Source organism: Dryas octopetala, chromosome 2 (assembly GCF_963921425.1).
Source record: "Dryas octopetala chromosome 2, drDryOcto1.1, whole genome shotgun sequence".
Lineage (NCBI taxonomy): Eukaryota > Viridiplantae > Streptophyta > Magnoliopsida > Rosales > Rosaceae > Dryas > Dryas octopetala.
This window is the reverse complement of record NC_141367.1, coordinates 28,114,816-28,132,983: the sequence shown is the minus strand read 5'-3', so window position 1 is coordinate 28,132,983 and position 18,168 is coordinate 28,114,816. Positions and strand designations below refer to the sequence as shown.

The 18,168-nt window shown below is 36.2% G+C and overlaps 4 protein-coding genes across 9 annotated transcripts; 1 reads left to right on the top strand and 3 right to left on the bottom strand.

Annotated features, from left to right (window-relative positions):
* Positions 1-33: 33 nt before the first annotated feature.
* On the top strand, positions 34-1,813 carry LOC147295139 (Ribosomal L18p/L5e family protein). Of its 2 annotated transcripts, none has more exons than XM_086230629.1 (5): positions 34-181; positions 318-494; positions 617-705; positions 1,060-1,212; positions 1,390-1,813. In XM_086230629.1, exons 2-5 carry the CDS (start codon positions 392-394, stop codon positions 1,543-1,545), a joined length of 501 nt encoding a protein of 166 aa, XP_086086755.1. In that variant the 5' UTR covers positions 34-181; positions 318-391; the 3' UTR covers positions 1,546-1,813. The 2 variants fall into 2 exon arrangements, with proteins under 2 accessions (XP_086086755.1, XP_086086756.1); XM_086230630.1 differs by having other exon boundaries at positions 51-181; positions 274-494.
* Positions 1,814-2,223: 410 nt separating this feature from the next.
* GALT1 (galactosyltransferase1) lies at positions 2,224-7,620 on the bottom strand. Of its 5 annotated transcripts, none has more exons than XM_086230623.1 (9): positions 7,476-7,620; positions 7,179-7,355; positions 4,956-6,187; positions 4,367-4,590; positions 3,983-4,264; positions 3,721-3,849; positions 3,470-3,649; positions 3,082-3,189; positions 2,224-2,853 (listed from the first exon to the last, which is right to left on the bottom strand). In XM_086230623.1, the coding sequence occupies exons 3-9, from the start codon at positions 5,713-5,715 to the stop codon at positions 2,647-2,649; spliced, it is 1,890 nt and encodes a 629-aa protein (XP_086086749.1). In that variant the 5' UTR covers positions 5,716-6,187; positions 7,179-7,355; positions 7,476-7,620; the 3' UTR covers positions 2,224-2,646. The 5 variants fall into 5 exon arrangements, with proteins under 5 accessions (XP_086086749.1, XP_086086748.1, XP_086086751.1 ...); XM_086230622.1 differs by having other exon boundaries at positions 4,956-6,167; XM_086230625.1 differs by having other exon boundaries at positions 4,956-6,167; positions 7,179-7,294.
* Positions 7,621-10,925: 3,305 nt separating this feature from the next.
* Positions 10,926-12,858, bottom strand: LOC147295137 (ribonuclease 3-like). Its single transcript, XM_086230627.1, has 4 exons — positions 12,741-12,858; positions 12,428-12,583; positions 11,431-11,629; positions 10,926-11,302 (listed from the first exon to the last, which is right to left on the bottom strand). The coding sequence occupies exons 1-4, from the start codon at positions 12,843-12,845 to the stop codon at positions 11,079-11,081; spliced, it is 684 nt and encodes a 227-aa protein (XP_086086753.1). The 5' UTR covers positions 12,846-12,858; the 3' UTR covers positions 10,926-11,078.
* A 2,816-nt stretch (positions 12,859-15,674) lies between these two features.
* RNS1 (ribonuclease 1) lies at positions 15,675-17,398 on the bottom strand. The gene is made up of 4 exons (XM_086231779.1): positions 17,233-17,398; positions 16,957-17,112; positions 16,105-16,303; positions 15,675-15,999 (listed from the first exon to the last, which is right to left on the bottom strand). Exons 1-4 carry the CDS (start codon positions 17,350-17,352, stop codon positions 15,776-15,778), a joined length of 699 nt encoding a protein of 232 aa, XP_086087905.1. The 5' UTR covers positions 17,353-17,398; the 3' UTR covers positions 15,675-15,775.
* Positions 17,399-18,168: the final 770 nt, after the last annotated feature.

Here is an 18,168-nt window from a genome sequence, read left to right as displayed (position 1 = left end):
ACTATAATTACCCAAGAAAACCTTTATCTCTTTTCCCATAAGGCTATTCTGTATTTTCCTGATTAGCCTTTATCGGGCATACACTTGTTATTTTTTTAACTGCTTAGCCTCCTCTCCTCCTTTACGAGACATGTAAGAATTTTTAATGGGTCATGAGACTCATGACTCATGCCATATACCAGTAAGTTATTAGACAACTACTATTTCACTGAAAATCCCGCACATAAGTTGTTTGATAAAATTCCTGACTGACCTTGTTTTGCGTTTTTTCAGATTTCCAGCATGTAAACATGTTTTTAACAACTGCCAATTTGCAGGGTGAGGTGCGTAAGTCATTTTCATAGCGTGTTGTTCACTCTTGGCAATTCAAACCTTTCAAGAAGTACATAGTATGGCTCTTGTGGCCGATGTTGCTGCTCTGCAATTTACGACTTCTGCTCTTTTTGGGATTCGTTCAGCAAATTCTAACTTTAAGCCCATGCAGACTAAAAGAAGTAAGTGAAACCCCACATCCACTAATTTTGTTTTCTCCCAAAAATATAAATTCTACTCACTGGTTCTGTACATGCAACTTTGCATTCTGGGTTTACTATCAAATCTTTTGAGTTTCTTATAGATTTCTCTATGAAGCCGTTGGTAATGAGAGCAAGGGTGAATGCGAGAACCGAAAGCGCGAAAATTCGAAACAGAAGAATGCAAAAGAAGGTATTTCCACCCTGCAGTTGATGAAAAATATGCTATGTGTTGCTTGTGTGTGTTTCTTGAAAAAAACTGAAGTATGATTGTAGCTTTTAACATTCAATCTCTGGTAACATCAACTGAAAGTTGCTTAATTTCGCAAGTCAAAATCATCAACCCCCCCACCCAAATATCTTAATTGATTTCATATTTAGTTCACTATTTTATGCTTTCTTAGGACAAGGCAGTATGCAGGTGAAACTTTTGTATGAGAACTTTTTACTAAAATCCTTGCCTTATTCCTTCAAGTTTTTGTGAACAATTATCTTTGGGTTGTTTCCTAATCCTCTACGGTATCATGGTTTTCTTCTTCTTGACCAGTATAATGGCACGCCTAAGAGACCAAGGCTTTCAGTATTCTGTTCAGATAAACAGTTGTATGCAATGCTGGTAGATGACCAAAACAAGAACTGTTTGTTTTACGCAAGCACTCTGCAGAAATCTATTCGTCAGGATCCCCCTTGTAGTACCATTGTAAGTACTCTAAGCTTGTGTAGGAGAAACCTAGGCCACTGTCAATTTATATGACCACTTGGTAGTGCAAGTTGTCTAATCCTTCTTTTTGTTTGCCTCCCAAATGGTTCTTTTTTTTTACTGCACTGTGACTGTGAGCCTGCCACCTTAACTCCGTTCTTCTATGACATTGGACAGGAAGCTGCTAAACGTGTTGGCGAGGAGCTAATCAAGGCCTGCAACGATCTTAAAATAAATGAAGTATCATCTTATGATCGCAATGGCTTTGCTACCGGGGAAAGGATACAAGCATTTGAGATAGCAATCTCTCAACATGGGTTCTTGTCAAGATGAAGATGGATCTGCATCTGCTTCTATGTAAACTCTCGTTGATAATACTTATAAATGAATAGTTCTGCAATGTACAACTGGGTTGAATATTTCTTGTGCTCAGACTGTCGTGCATCATCGTATTCATACAAAATGCAGGAAGTTTGGTGCACCCACACAAACATATATACAGCCATACAGGCATCTAGTTGCCAGAATTGTAAGGGTAATGCTAGGTGTACCACATTTTGGTACCATCTTGTGTACCACCTATATTATAGAAGTGTGACCTATTTGTATTGGTGAGTCACACATCTACTAAAGAGGTGGTACACAAGATGGTACCAAAATGTGGTACACCTAGCATTTTCCGAATTGTAATCTATCATATTAATCCTTTTTTTTTTTTTCTTCTTAGCTTTTGAATCTTTATCAATTTTTTCTTTTTCAATTTCATAAGAAGCTAACTAATATTTGATAATTTTCTAAATTATAAGTTATTTAATCAGAAATAACAAGGTGAGAGCAAGAGAGGGATGAAATTTTTTCTGGTAATTTTATATGCATTCTCAACACATGATCTCGATTTTGTCCATATTCATTTAAGAAAAAAAAATGAAAATCACCATTGGTCGATCCACTGATTTTCTTCCTTTTTCATATTGATTGACTGCCATAAAAAATAGGATGAGAAGAACAAGAGAGAAAATGAGAAATAATATTGGTTTAATCAGTCACGTTTATAATAAGACTAGGATCCTAGATAATAGGTGTCATGCTACTCTGCCCGGATTCTATACAAAGAACAAATCTCATTATCTCTTTCCTATGGCATCGCTGTAGTATTACTAAAATATACAACATTAATCGTCGGCTAGCTACTAAACTATGTCTAAAGGAAAATGCTACTTGAGTAAGATACATCGTGGAGCTATGCAGCATTGCCCTACATCTAAAAGAGCAAAAAGGTCTCCTCTTGATTTAGTGGGGTCTTGTCTTTGCTCAATCTTGGTCAACTACTCTCCACAAAAGTAGGGTTAGCAAGATCAAATATCTCTTCGGCTTCGATTGAAGCTTTAAAAGGTTCCACCAATGAATGTTCAAATTATATGTCTATCTTCTATCTCAACCACAGCATTTAGCAGCTTGTCCTTCCTGAATTTTCTGCCAGAGACAAAGCATCTCCCTGGGACCTTGGTAATGTGCAACGACGTAGCCATCCTTGCAACCCTCGTTATGTACCCTCTCTTCCTTCTCATACTGTACCTTTAAACCCTCTTTTTTCATATCGGCAATCCAGATCCCCATCGCCACATCTTCTAGCTTAAACATCTGATATAACAACAAACAACCATTGTTTTCTTTCAGATACACAAACCATTCTTTATTTCATTTTCAAATTTTTTTCTTTGTTTTTTCTTAGATTGAGAAGCTAGTGATATGCACTCATGCGATATGAGACACAAAACTAGAGAGTCCACTTTCCAGCAAAATTTTCAAGTAGGCAAAATGGTAGCAGATGCTAAGAACCGGTGTTGCAAATTGTAGATTGTTTCTTACCTTTAAACTGCCTTTTTTATACCGCCGGGAAACTGCCTTTGCTATGTCACTCGATACCACATAACCAGGACCATGTGCCCAAGGTGGGTAAGTCTCTTCACGCCATTCCTTCATTATAGCAGCAGACAATAAGGGAGAAAAGTTGTGTGAGAAGCAGAATAACAGTTTTTTATTTTTCAACCAATGGAAAATCATGCATCAATTAAGATATTGTACTTTGATCCCTAATTGAGGAACAAACCAGCTGTAGCACAAGCTTACTTTGCATACATTATCTTTAGTTATATAAGATGATACACAGAAGGAATGACATTTGGCAAGATGGAACCAAGTTGGCAAAGTTTAAGAGACCAATCAGATTTAAATAGGATCAAACATAGAAAATTACCTCAGGGCTGATATACCACTTGCTCTCGGTATTTCGATGAGGCCTGGAATCCGAGTTAATGAGTCCATAAAGCAAGCCACGAGTCACCTTGATCCTGTTCAAGGAAGCTAGCACCTCATCCACACGGACAAATGAATCGTCATCAGTCTTCATGACAAACTTTGCTGAAACAACCTCCGTCTGTTGAAGAGATGAGGTCAATAAGGCAAAGGACTAATATCCCCATGTTTAAGGAGAAGCAAAAAGTTTACCCCAAAGATGCAGATGGCCAAAGTTTTCCAGGTAATGAGGCCATAGTAGTCAACAAAAGGCATCAGTTGGATGTCTCCATAGGTTTGTGCCTCATTCCAGAGTTCCTCATTCACTATTTGGTTTTTATGCTGCAATACGTTTCAAACTTGATGAATAATTCAGCGGGCTTAAGAAAGGAAACAATAAACAGATCATAAGTTTTCACATTAATGTGTCAATACTTTATATTAACAGGAACGGAAATCTTGCATGTCAACTCACCAAACCAACAAAAAAGCGCACTGAAACTTCCCCTGATCGCACTGTAGCATACTGCATCCATGTTCTGCGAACAGCCATCCTTCGTTTAAAATTGTTAGCGGTAGAGAAAACACCAATAAAGAGATCCAATTGTCTGTGAGGAGAGAGAGGAGCAGATTTGAGTTCTTCTAAATTAATTATGTGCTCTGAATCCTCTGATGTGGGTAAACCACTGGCCAGGACAGAAATTAATTTCAAGTCCCCTGATATCCTTACTTCGCTAACAAGCCATGGCTCCAAAGTCTGAACAGAAAACCAGGAAAACAGCACATGAATTCAAAGATACAAGCGTTTATCTTTCAAATTCCAAAAGAAACTAGAAGAATTGAAATTGAAAAAAATTACTTCACGGAATGCAAAGGATGTAATATGCTTCCCATCAACTGTCATTTGGATTCCTTCCGAACCCACTCTAAGGGTAGCAACAAATGGATAACCTTGCTGAAAAGGGAAGTATTTTCTGGATTTTGATCCATCTTGCACGATTGAAGACTGCCTTGAAACATTTGAATGTATCCTCTGCTCTTCAATTTTTCCAACTATCTTGTTGCAGTTGTCCAACTCATCCACTGGCACATGCAACCATTAACATTTTTAAAACAGAGGAATAGAGTATATATCAATGAGGCCTTACAGATCTAGCCAGAAACAAGTAATAAGGTTAAACATATATGCATCACTTGTAAAGAAAACAGTTTTATTTGATGGATGCACACCATGATGAAAAAAAGAAACACGAGTTAAAGGAAAAGGCCAAACTTGATTCTATTGATAAATTGTTTCATAATACAGTAATTGCAATTCCAATATTTGCCACTAGGCACAACAACTTAATGATTATCAACTCTAATATGTCAAAGACTCAAAATACAAAGCAATGTACCAAAATCTTTGTTATACTCAACTAATAGAAAAATGAGGCAGGAATTTTTACCTTTATTGTTCTTTTCAGGGGTGGGAGATGGGCAACGCTCCTCTTCACCCCAATCATGACCAACAGTCCAGGTATTCTGGACAATTATGGGGTCCTCAGTTAGCTTATCACCATTTAGCCTAACATTGTAATGCAATATAATGGGTGGATCAGGCTCCCCAGGAAGGGGCTCCCCGGTCAAGTCAATCCGAAAACTGCCAAGAATTCCATTTGGAATACCAATAACTGTAATCGAAGAACCTTGAGTCAGGCCACAAGGAACCCGCAACTTATAACCACTATTATCAATTTCTGTCCTGTTCATTTTATTAAGAAAATGAGGACACTGCTTCTCTTTTGCTCTCCCACGTGAACTTTCATTTGTATAACCAAGTCTTTGCTCTTCAACTGAAGCCATAAGGCTATTCCATGCACCTCCAGCTTCCTTTATAGCATCCACTGCATTAGGCAAACCTTGAGCTTGATTAATAAGCTGTTTCAAAAGGTTCCATGTCTGCAAAGTTTGCTGCTCTTCATTGGATACATTCCTTTGAGCAAAGAGACTGAAGACTATTTTCTCGGCAGAAATCACTTGAGAAGCATTCTCTGGATTCTGAACTGCAGGTGGAACAGCGTTCAGCCATTCAAGAGGATTACTAGAATTGGAGTAAAATGCATTGGTCAAGTAACTATCCCCAATGGGATAATTTAGGATGCCATATCTCAGGACTAGCAGCATGAATAAACATGCAGCCACAACACCACCATACGATTTCTTCATTCTGGGTGATCACACAATTGCCTCAATAGCTCTAAGCCTGATTTCCCAAGTTATTGATCATCATGAAACCCAACTAGCACCATTGGTAATCATGTGGATGAATTACTAAAATTAAATCCCGCAAGAAAAGTCCGCAAGCCCAAGGTGCTGATAAAGAGAGAGAATGAATCCACCAAGGCAAATAGCTAAGGATCTTCAGCAAGAAATAAACAGATCATAAGAAGTGTATGCAGAAGGGTTTCTACTTCTCTCAAATAAATGTTTCACACCTTCCTTTTCAGTCTGCTATCCAACTGAAACCAGCTACGGTGTTTTGCCAACAACTTCTTCTGCCAGACAAATTAATTCTCTAGTGGTCTGGAATCTGATGATCGTACCACAAAAGTTACTCTTGAGACTTGAAGCATCTCACATGAAACTACCCGGCCGAACTTAAATCCCAATCAATCAGTCTACAAGAATTCATAAGAATCTGTGATGAAATTGTAAACAAAATGCTTAATGCTTGTGACTGTAGATTCGTGTAAACAAAAGCACATGCTACAAAATTTGAGGATACTTCAGCAGATTGCTTAAGAAAAAACACCCTCCCTAAAAAATGTATTTTAAGTAGTCTTCCTTGTATTAAATGGGGAGAACAGTTACACACAAGCAACAAATGGAAAATTAGAGGAAAAGATTGGGATACTAGGCTCTGTTGATCTAAGTTACAAGTTCATCCCAACAACAAGCAATGCTATACATACATCCAGTTCTCATGGTACCATACTTCAACGGCATCAATCACATATTCTTTGGAATCTAAAGCCTATATTGACCTTTCCTTCCCCGACTACTTCAGAAACAGCATCACAGAGTTTATCTAAAATAGGGGAAGGACATTTACATGAAGAAAAGCATTTATTATTTTAGACTTTTCAACAAAAGACCACCGAAATCAACTAATTCTTTGTCAGGACTTCAATAGCTCCTCCCCAATTGGGTAAATACATAGGAGTGGTTACATATTAAAATATTTTTTTTCCTTTCAACAGCTTTCAGCTTTGTTTATTCTCTTAAAACCAGATTAGATGTAACAATGCTATAATTTACTCAGTAATGGCTTAGAAAATTAAGAAAATAGTACGAGAGCTTTGATTTCTCAGTCGAATAATTATCATATTATTCATGTTTGTTTTATAGAACTTTTTTTTTTTTTTTTTTTTCTTTTGACTCACTCAAAGCATACTTCCTTGTTGAATTTACCACAAATGCCATTCCAGTACCTTACCTTTTATTGAAAAATTTTCCTAAACCACCATTGACGCCGCCAAAGCAAGAAAAAAAATATAAAATAAAATAAAAATTAAAGCTACTTGTTCGAGAACTCATACAAATCTACAATTGCTCGGACGAGTTTCCGAGTGAATATAAGCAAAATACACTAAATTAAATTTCTAATCATAAATTAAGGAAAGTATTACCTCCTATCGTTTTGTTACTAGAAACAGCATACATAAGCTAAGCTCACTCTGATAACTTTGCCAACTTTCTCGTCAAGCAAACAGTGCTTGAACAAATTCAAGGCGGAACTACGTAACTGGACAGATCCGAAAGCGCAAGCGAGCGAAGAAAAACGATTCAGGATTTTGATTATTAAGCTACAGTGAACCAGGAATCAAAAAGAAGAAGACAGAGCTCTAAAATTTAGCAATATGACTAAAAAGGACAAGGTTGAAGATGACGGAAGTAAAAAAAAAAGTCAGAGAGTTCAAAGTTACCTTGTGAAGCAGCTCTGCTTGGGAGAATGCCGGAAAGTGAGAGAGAAAATCGGCGAGAAATTTGAAATGAAGAGAGAAGGGAGAGATGGATCCCGGTCGTTTGAACCTTGGAGTCTACGCGTTAACGGTGGGAAACCATAAAGAAACTGTTTTGGTCTTTATGAATTATGAGCCGATTAATTTCATCTTTTTATACTCGAGTTTATGTTCCACCATTATTTATTAATTTTATGAATTTCTTCCCCCAAAATTACTTACCTAAAATATCACACATATAAAATGCATATAATATATACGGTGTGATTTATGTGAAAGAATAAAAGTGGACTGCACGAGTAGAAAGTGAAATAACATGTAATTACAATAATAATTTTAATTTTTAAATAAGTATTAAAATATATTTTTTATTATAAATTTTATTAAATTTATTTAATCTAGTATGAGCACTTGATCAAGAAAAATGTAACAAGGGCATATTAATATTTTCCATGCAACAATTTAATAACGATTCTTTACTTAGTTAGACATATTGTCTTTTTTTCAGTCAAAATTACAATTATTGTTTCTCTTGATTCAGTCTCAGTCACTTGTGACCTGCCTAATAAAATTTGTTAAGTTTAATAACTCACTTAATAATTACTATTTTTCATGTTTAATGTATATCTGAGATGGATTCATTACCAAATTGTGGAAAAATAAGTAATGTTTATAAGAACAATGTATCTATGAGAAAAATTGAAGTAAGGGAGAAATTAAAATGTACCAGTAATGCACATGAATCTTGGTGACACAATAATATTTTGGTTAATTACTTGTGTCAATAATTTCCTTAAATGACCTGCTCTGCTGTTGTTGAAATTTTCAATTGCCTGTCACTTTAATATTGAATATTGAATATTGACCTAGGCAAAGCCAATTGTACAACGACATTTTGTTCAATGGCGGTCTTTTTAGACCGAAACGCGGTGACGTGGCTCTCTATTGTTGGGCAGTCCGATAGAGGAACAAATTCTTTTCCTTTCTTTTTTATCTTTTTCTTTTACCTTTACTTTTTTCTCCGCCCCGGAAATTTTATCGTGACCGGTCCCGTCGTGTTAGTATATCACAGCTCAAACGGCAAGTAAAGGGCCGGATCGGCCGGTCGATGAGAACCATGCAAGTCATTAGTGGACAGAACCCGGTGGGACCCACTAACTGGTACGGCCGGCCTGGGCTGGTAGCTGGAGAAAGTGGGCTGAGCCTCAACGCCGCATTTACGGTTCTGTCCTTGCTCTTAAGTAATAATGACACAATGAATATTTTACGGTCCGTTGTTTGCGGATGAAATGTAACTTTCAAAAGGAGGTGGCCGAGGCTATAAGCTTTGGCGAGGGACAAGACGACCCAACCCAAACAGGTAGCTTTGCAAAAGCTAGAAGAAAGACCAATAAGAATGGGGCCACGTAGGTCAAACATCATTAGGATCGATGGGGCTTCTGGACGACGAATTTTGTTTACTTGATAATTGATATTAATGGGTCATCTGGTGGCCTGGTAGCATGGACCGCCGACAGATTACCAACTTTGATGGTGAACTTTATAATAAAATTAATGTTTTTATTGGAGGTCGCTTGCGATAGTACCTACTGAAATGACAGCGCAGGCACGTGTGTGGTTGAAGAAACACACCCAAATTCAATATAAAAAAGGTTCCACCACCAAACAAGGTCAACAATGGTTACAAGTGCCAAATGTTGATTGTACGTGATGCCTTCATTTCCATGTTTGATAGCTTTTTCTTTTTTCTTTTTTTTGTAGATGTAGTAATTTTCATTTGTGTGGGAGATGGCATAATGGGAGTAGAGCAAAAATGTGAAGTCATGCTGATGATGCATTATATTGAGGGAGTTTCAAGTAAGAATGAACATTCTTTAAGTTTACAATTCAATTATTAGAATTGTTCATATTTTAGAACATTATTCAAAGATCATTTTTGTAAAAAATTAGTCAAATTTGAAATTATTTAGCTAGCTTATTTCATCAAACATCATTTCAATTTTATATGACAATATTGTATTTGTTTGCACAGTTTAATTAGATGACTAAATATTTGATTGATTTTTACATGAATGACCTTTAAAAAATGACCTAAAAAATGAACGATTTCGATCATCAAACTTCATTACCAGTTGGTACACATAAAGATGTCCTTACTTGATGTTCTTACTTTTCTTAAAGTATTAAAGCTTTTTATATATGTATATTATATATATATATACCTCTTTGCAAAGGTCTATGCAAGAGATTCGACCATACAAGAAAATGGATTTTGGCAACAAAAATATATTAGTAAAAAAATGATAAGAATATCCGATACAATGTACTTTAGATAATCAAATACATTGGAATACAAATGTGTTATAATAACTTTATCTAGAGAGAGAGAAAGAGAGAGGGAGAGGGAGATGAGGATAATTTTTTGTGTGTAATCGATACACCGTTAGGTGGTGTAATCAATCCAACTTATAAAGGTATTGTTGTATGACATGTTTATTTTTATAGAGTATAATATTAATAACATCTATCCATATTATGATACATATATTTGTTATACCACATAGGAGTGTATCGGTTACACTAAAAAATCTCTCGGAGAGAAGGAGTTGTCGATTGTGGGACGACAACATGGTCGAATATGAGTTTTTTTTTCTTTCTTACAATTGGAAATAAAAAAGAAAATATTTGAGAAAAAAAAAAGTGTGGGGTTTAGAACGTAGATAGTGGTCTGACAAAAAAGAAAGAAAGTAGATAGTGGGGTCTTTTTAAATAACACTAATGCTCGCTATTTGCATTCTGATATTACTTTGTGGGCCTTGTTTTCTCTGGCCTGCTTTTTTCTTTTTTTCTTTTTTTTCTCAAAAGTTCTATATTTCAGAAAAAAAAAAAGAAAAAAAAAAAAGAGGGCTTGGGCCAGTTTAGAGAGGCGGGCTAGTCTGTGGAAACAACAGTAGATAGAGCATGGGCTTAAGAGATTGGTTTTTAGGTTCGTGGGAGAAGTTGTGATACCGAAATGAGTTACGGCCCACCTTTGGGTAGAAATCCCAAACGTACAATTATTATTGAGGTGAAAAGATTTGAATTATAGATATAATTAAAACAAGCCAAAAAACAAGAGGAAGTAGATAATCTATATCCATATATATGATTGTTTGTCAAAAAACCATGATATATAAAAATAAAACTATTTGTACAGTATTTTCCTTTTTTTCTATCCACGTACTATTTGTATTCCAATCTTTCGTAGAGGTTGTTAACCAAACCTTTGATATTTTCTCCAATGTTTTTATATAGACATGGTTATATGAATCTCCACCGTTAGAATTCAATATACACACACACACAAATATAACGTAATGTTTATATATTCATTCATTTGAATTCCTTTATATAGAACATTCCATTAATAAATTTTATTAGCGACACATAGAAGCTGGGTTTACGACACATGAAGTAAAAGCTACAAGCTAGCTCAAAGCAACATTGACATGAATAGAGATTTGAGCAGCAGCAAGAATTATGAGAAGAGTTATGGATGTTATGACGTACGGATGATACACAGATTTATTAAAATTTAGGGAATTGGACATCAGAAGCACATCGTCGTTTTGGAAGTACAGGACACTCAATGATGTCTTGGCCAGGAGTGTCTACGCACAAGTATACTTGGTAAAGTTGACTGTTACCCCTTGAGTCCTTGTTGCACTCTATCCCTGGAGTGTGCCCAACACCCTCTTTTATAGCTTCTATAATGCTCTCTAAGCTGTAAATTCCATCATCTGGTTCGATTCCTGTAATCATGTACATTATATAGATATTAATTTGTATACCGACGCATTATTAATTTGATGAATAAATTAGATTTATTTACTTAATATTATTAGGATAGTAATTATATGTGACGCGTAGTCGTACGTACCAGCTTTTATGAGGGTTTGAAGAAGGTTTGCTTTCTCCCGGAGCTTGAGACCTGCTTGAAAGTAATCCTTCTGATCAAGCTCAGACTCAGAGCAAGTCCCATGTTTTTCCCATTCATGTGACCAGAACCTGTACCCATTGCTGCTTGGGCAGCTTAGTGATGGCCAGTTCTTTTCCAGACTGCTCATCAGCTCTGAGATCTAACCAGTTCATCCAAATTAAAAGAATTTCAGCTACAAGCTTAATTATCATATTAACATTTAAATACTATTAATAAATCTATACAAACCATTGGGTCGAGGTCCATGTGCATGTGCTAGCATTGTTAAATAAATTGAAGGGTGTTGACCAAATTGATCGATCGCATGCGAATCTTAAACACCTTTTTGGTATAGGAAAATTTACATCCAAATTATTCTTTAAGAAAATTTAAACGCAAAGGCATCAAATTAAAATAAAGTGTCGTGAATTAAGAGCAGACAATTTAAAGGAGCTAGTGCACCACAGGGAACATCGAATTTGCCACTCTCTTTTCCCAGAATCATGGAGAGCCAAAAGAGAAGACAAGCTGACATACCTTTTGGGTTGTAATTAAGGATTCAATTTGTTTTGTTCAAACTTCAAAGTATATAAATTATTATATATATATATCTATTTTTAGAATCTCATTTTTTCGGTAAACGGACAATTTTTTATGCGCCTGGGACCTGGTGGGTAATCAGATCGAGGTGTAGGACACATTAGCAGTACTGTTCTTTAATATTAATTACTAGATGCACGCCATCTCTATTTTAATTTTAATCTTGACTTATTTTCTTGTCTGATTGATTCCATGCATGACAGCATCAGCATCCCCTATGTCACTACTCTTCATGTTCAAATGTTTATTATTCTACAGGAAAATGTTGTACTAGGTATTTTTCCAAGCTGTAAATATACAAAATGTTCCACGTACTCGCATGTTGTATGATGATGATAAGAATAAAGGTTGTTAGTACCTCAGATTTGTCGAAGACACTGTCGGGATCGCAGTTAGATGGGTAGGAGCCATCCTTATAATTTGGCCAGAGCCCATGAATGCCAAAATCTGCTGCAGGCTTTCCTGACTTTGGATAGCAACAACTACGCTTTGTGTCACAATATGCTCCTGGCCACTGCAGGATCAATCAAGACAAATGATATTAATTGGATCGTCATGAAAAGAATCCAAGAGATTCAGTCATCCAGAAGAAGAAAACTAATTAAAGACCATAAATATATATATATATATATATATGTATCTCTCATTGAAAGCTGAAACTGCAGATTCACCTGTTGAACAAAGTAGAAGAAATCAAACTCCTGTGAAAAGCAAACAACTGAGAGGTATTGAATTATCAAAAGTTTGATCAAGATCAAAGTACTGCTGTATCCCATTGTTTTTTTTCCTGATTTAACAACTTTTTGGAAGAGCAGCTTTAGAATGAGATTAATGCTGAGTATACGAGTTGAAATCTATATAAATAGGCATATGATGGAAGAAATACAGATGGAATGTCCCGGAAAGCATATGCTATATATATCACCATTCACCAATACTATAAATTTATAGAATATCGATCATTTGCGTGTTTAACGGTCTCTTGCATTAAATTTTATGTGCTTGCTTCTTCGTTCCAGCTTCTCCATCTATTTTTTTATTTTCAAGTTTATCAGTTTAATCAATAATCAAGAGTGCTGCTATTTGCACACCCTAAATTTCTCTTTGCACACCCTTTCTTGAAAAAAAAAAAAAAAAAACTCAAGGGAAAAGACCATTTGGCCCTTCCCTCACCCACACACCCCCATCCATTTTTCTTTTTGCACACCCTCCCTAAACAGAAAAAAAAAACACACACACACAACCAAAACTCACACACCCCATCCCCATCTCCCCCCCCCCCACGTAAACACCCCCTCCCCACCTCTCCACCATGCTGCACCACCCTCCCCGCTCGCAGCACCACCACCGTGCGCCCACCACCCTGCTGCACCACCCTCCCCGCACCCACCACCATGGTGGAGAGGTGGGGAGGGGGTGTTTACGTGGGGGGGGGAGATGGGGATGGGGTGTGTGTGTGTGTGTTTTTTTTTTCTGTTTAGGGAGGGTGTGCAAAAAGAAAATGGATGGGGGTGTGTGGGTGAGGGAAGGGCCAAATGGTCTTTTCCCTTGAGTTTTTTTTTTTTTTTTTCAAGAAAGGGTGTGTAAAGAGAAATTTAGGGTGTGCAAATAGCAGCACTCATAATCAATCGTTAAGTTATGCATAACCCAAATTCGATCTTTTTGGGAAACTTCCGATCGACAGTTCACATGAGCTCTTTGAAAAACTTTAAAAAATTTAACAGATTTTGGACGCAAAAGTTCTAAACTGCCCCCCCACCACTTAATTAGTTCTGAAAATTTCTCAAAAGTGCATGTAGGTAATCAATTTTGAAAAGAGATTATGCAATTAAACATGTCGATCTGTTTTAATCAAAGTATAACTCAGCTTTAATTATGTTACTAGACTGTCAGCCTTGCATAACACCTTAAAATAAAATCAATGATTTAGCTTATGTATAGTCTAAGTTAGACTGTCTAACAATACAACATGCTAAATTATTGATCAGTTGTAAATGAACATTTCTATTAAATTTGTTGTTATTTCCAAAATCAACAATTGAAAATTTAAAAGAGGAGTGAATGTACGTATTTTGTGGCAAAGGGACGTAGTGGATTAATTAGTACGTCTTTAAGTAACAACAATAAGGTGGAGCTAGGGCAAGGCTTTGAAGCTTAATTGTCGTAAAGAGTTAAAGGGGGTTGGGTTAGCTGGTAGTATATTGCTATTGCTAGCTAGATTGAACAGGCAGGCCAGCTTATTATTAATTGTTGGTATTGCGTGCAAGTCAATTATTTAGTTTAGGGACATGACATGAAGCACAAGCATGCATATACATGTGCGTGGGCTTATACGCCAAGAACTCAAGGAGAGGGATGAGAGAAGAGAATACAAACAATTGCCTACATTAGCTACCATACACATGCATTTCCAATTCCAAATCAATTAATATTCCATTTTTTTAGTGTCATGCACCGTCCATATATATTCGGATATTCCTCAGAGTGTGTACAGTATTTAGGAAATGCTTGTTTTTGCGTCCGTTAGCTGGCTAATCATTAATTAAGATAGTGATCATTCAAATAGATAATTAATTAATCTTATGCATGGAATTGCTGCAATTAATCATGTGCAGTGGTCAGGTCGATCAGCTAGCTAGTAGTTGAAGATAAGATCCTCAAGTTCCCTCTGATCATGATCCATCCATCTAGAACTTGGTAATTAAGATCAACATGATCCATCAATAAATTCTTTATAAGTGACGTCTAACTAGAAGTCGATCATATTCCATGAGAATCGGGGTTCTTAAATTATTGATAAAGATTGATGTAATCGATACGTGTATGCTTGTTGAATTCATATTAAAAGACCCCAAACTTTGTTCTAAGTTAATCTAAGTATACTTTGTTGTGCGGCTTCGATTTGCCTAACATTTCACCAAATATGTCTCATCATTCGTTACTTTTTGTGGGGTTTCATTTTAGCCTTTTCAAGACAACTACGTCTTGGACATTGGTTATAATGTCCAAGAGATCAACAAGAGTTCCATTACATAATCAATAATTGACCATAAAGGAAGGGCAGCATCAACTTATAATCAATAATTAATTACTCAAAAGTTCTATAAATAAGCCACCCAAGAACTCTTTTTTGTTTTTTTTTGGTCGAGACCCAACCAAAACTTGTTATTATTTGTTAAATAACGTACGATGTCTTGATGCTTATCAGCCAACATCATACACCGTGTCAGTCCAATATCATTTTCTTTTATTTGTATGGTTCCTCGGTTAGATCACCTACTCGGCCTACCCACCAAAATATTCAACCAGTTTTCAACATCAACAAACTTTCTTATACAAAAATTATGTACAAGGGGGCCAAGCTTTTGAAACTTAGTCCGGTTTAGATTTTTAATACTGCCCATCTCACCCCAACCACTCTGGCCCAATATTAACCACTTTTGGGCCGTCGAAGAATTCTAAGGATAAGCCCAATACACTCTCTTTAAAGCCCAGGCTAATATGATGACGCCATATAAAGACTTTTGAGGCATGCAATATTATAGCTTGGTTTAACATAATAATATGCACTGCATAAATACATATACTTTCATAAATTGGTTTATTAAAAAAGGAAAGCATTTTGAATTGATGATTAGTGAATGATCCTCCATACATGAAATTTGAGATACATGCTGTGATCTCTGAGTCATCTTTCTACATATATCTAAAAGGAAGGGAACTCAATCTGTGAACCACATTTTCCATGAGGGAACAGTGGACACTCAATGAGGTCAGACCCAGAAGTGTCCACGCACAAGTAGACTTGGTAAAGCTGGCTGTTGCCCGATTGATCAACATTGCACTCTATATATGGAGTATACCCTGTTGCACCTTTTATTGCATTCTTGATGTTCACTAGGCTGTATGAGTCCCCATTTGGTTCTATACCTGCAACACATTTTGTTTTTTCCACATTATTTCAATACAAGCAATCAAGACCTGAAAATGGGTTTCTTTATTATTGAAATTAATGGAGGTTAATTAGTTCATTACCTGCATTTTGAAGAGCTTGGAGGAGGTTTACTTTCTTTTTGAGGTTGAGAGCTGCTGCAAAGTAACCATGTTGGTCAATGACAGACTCTGAGCAGGTGCCATGTTTTTCCCATTCATGTGTCCAGAACTGTATGCCACTGCTGCTGGGGCAAGCCAGTGTTGGCCATTCTTTTTGCATACTGCTTCTTAGATCTGAAATCTGGGCCATCGTCATAAATATTTAGGGGATTTGAGCAAAAGGGTCAAAAACGAAAAGTAGTGAAAGTGGTGAAATCCACCATTTTCAAAATATTGAATAATTATCATTAATAACCATTTAATAGGGTAGATTTCACCACTTTTATAAATCCATTCTAATAAATACATATCATGTGATGTCAGTGAGAAAAAGTTTCTCCTCACCAGTATGCATTGGTGACATCCAAACGTTACTAATGTAAGATGAAAAGGCTATAATATTAGATCTGATTCTTCATTTTGTTAACAACTGAAAGTTAAAAAGTAAGATAAAAAACCAAATTAAAGGATAAAGAGGGCTATAATATAAGACACATGTTCCAGCCAATACATTGCTTGCACGCAGGGCATGTGAGATGTGACACCAATCAGTCACACCACAAACCCAAGCTTGCACGCAGGGCTTGTTCTGTAACAAAGTTTGAATTTCATACTCTGTTAAAAAATGTTCACCTCTCACACCATGTTAATATTATAACTATGTCATCTTGTGACCGGCCTTATAATGTAAAAAAGGGATACATGATCGATGATTTTGATGCCAAAACATATCAATCAAGGTTCATCTGAAATGTGTCTTTTCGATCGTATCACAAATTCGCAATTCCCACATACCTCAGATTGATCAAAGGGGTTGCTAGGATCACAGTTGGAGGGGTATGAACCATCCTTATAATTAGGCCAAAGCCCATGAATGCCAAAATCTGCTGCAGGCTTCCCACTTGTTGGAAAGCAGCAACTTTGCTTTGTGTCACAGTATGATCCTGGCCACTGCATTAGAAATTTAGAATAACAGAAACACAAACATTATATACATAATTTTGGTGCAGCACACAAGTAAATTACAGATAATGGAAGGAATTAAACTGATGATCTGAGTCTCACACTCACCTGCTGGACAAAGTAGAAGAAATCAAAATCTTCTGCAACACAGAGAACTGAGAGATATCCCAGTCCTAGTATTAAAAGCTTGGTGAATACCAAATTTGAGTGACTGTTGGACTTCATCATTTTCCTCAGTACTGATCTCTCTGGAACTCTGGTTTGGAGAGTATATGAGTAGTGATGGTGTAAATAGAGGGGATACTGATAGCTGTATTTATAGGCCAAAATGGAAGGTTGTGGGACAGAATATCCACCAATATATGCTTAATTAATTATGCTAATTACCAATTAATCTTATCTTCTTATACATATTACTGAATTTATTACATATTAGCCTCTACAACATCATTTACGTGAGTAACGGTTGCATGATGATTGCTATATGTCGGCTCACCTTTTCTATATATCATTTTTCTTTCATATTAATTTGTGGGATTTTTTTGAGATCGTCTTTTTCTGTCACATTCATTTTTTTGCTTCTTCCTCTCCTTATAGAACCTACTTTTCCTAATTTGCAGTTCAAATTCATAAGTACTGAGCCATTAATGCAGATTGCTCAAGCATCCTAAGAAGATATTCTTGTGTGCACTCAGCGTATTGTGTTAGGCTCTCACACAGCAAGTGTGAGATCCACCATAAATAGTGAATCTTGCACCTATCCTTGTAAAAGCCTGACGCAAACATAAACAAGTTCATTAGAGAGAAAAGACAATTGGTTAAATTTGACTCAATTTTTTACAGCATGATGTGTGGCACACACTTATTGGGCGTAGTTGTGACTTTGTGCAGTATCCTTTTGATAAATTAATTGGGAAAAAACAAAGCAAAATAAACCTCAATTAATAAAAAAATATTTGTGTTGCCTAACTTGCCTGTTATTTGATCAATTTGTATCAGCTTTAATTCAGGTATAAGATAAGCTACGTTGTACTTGTACTAATT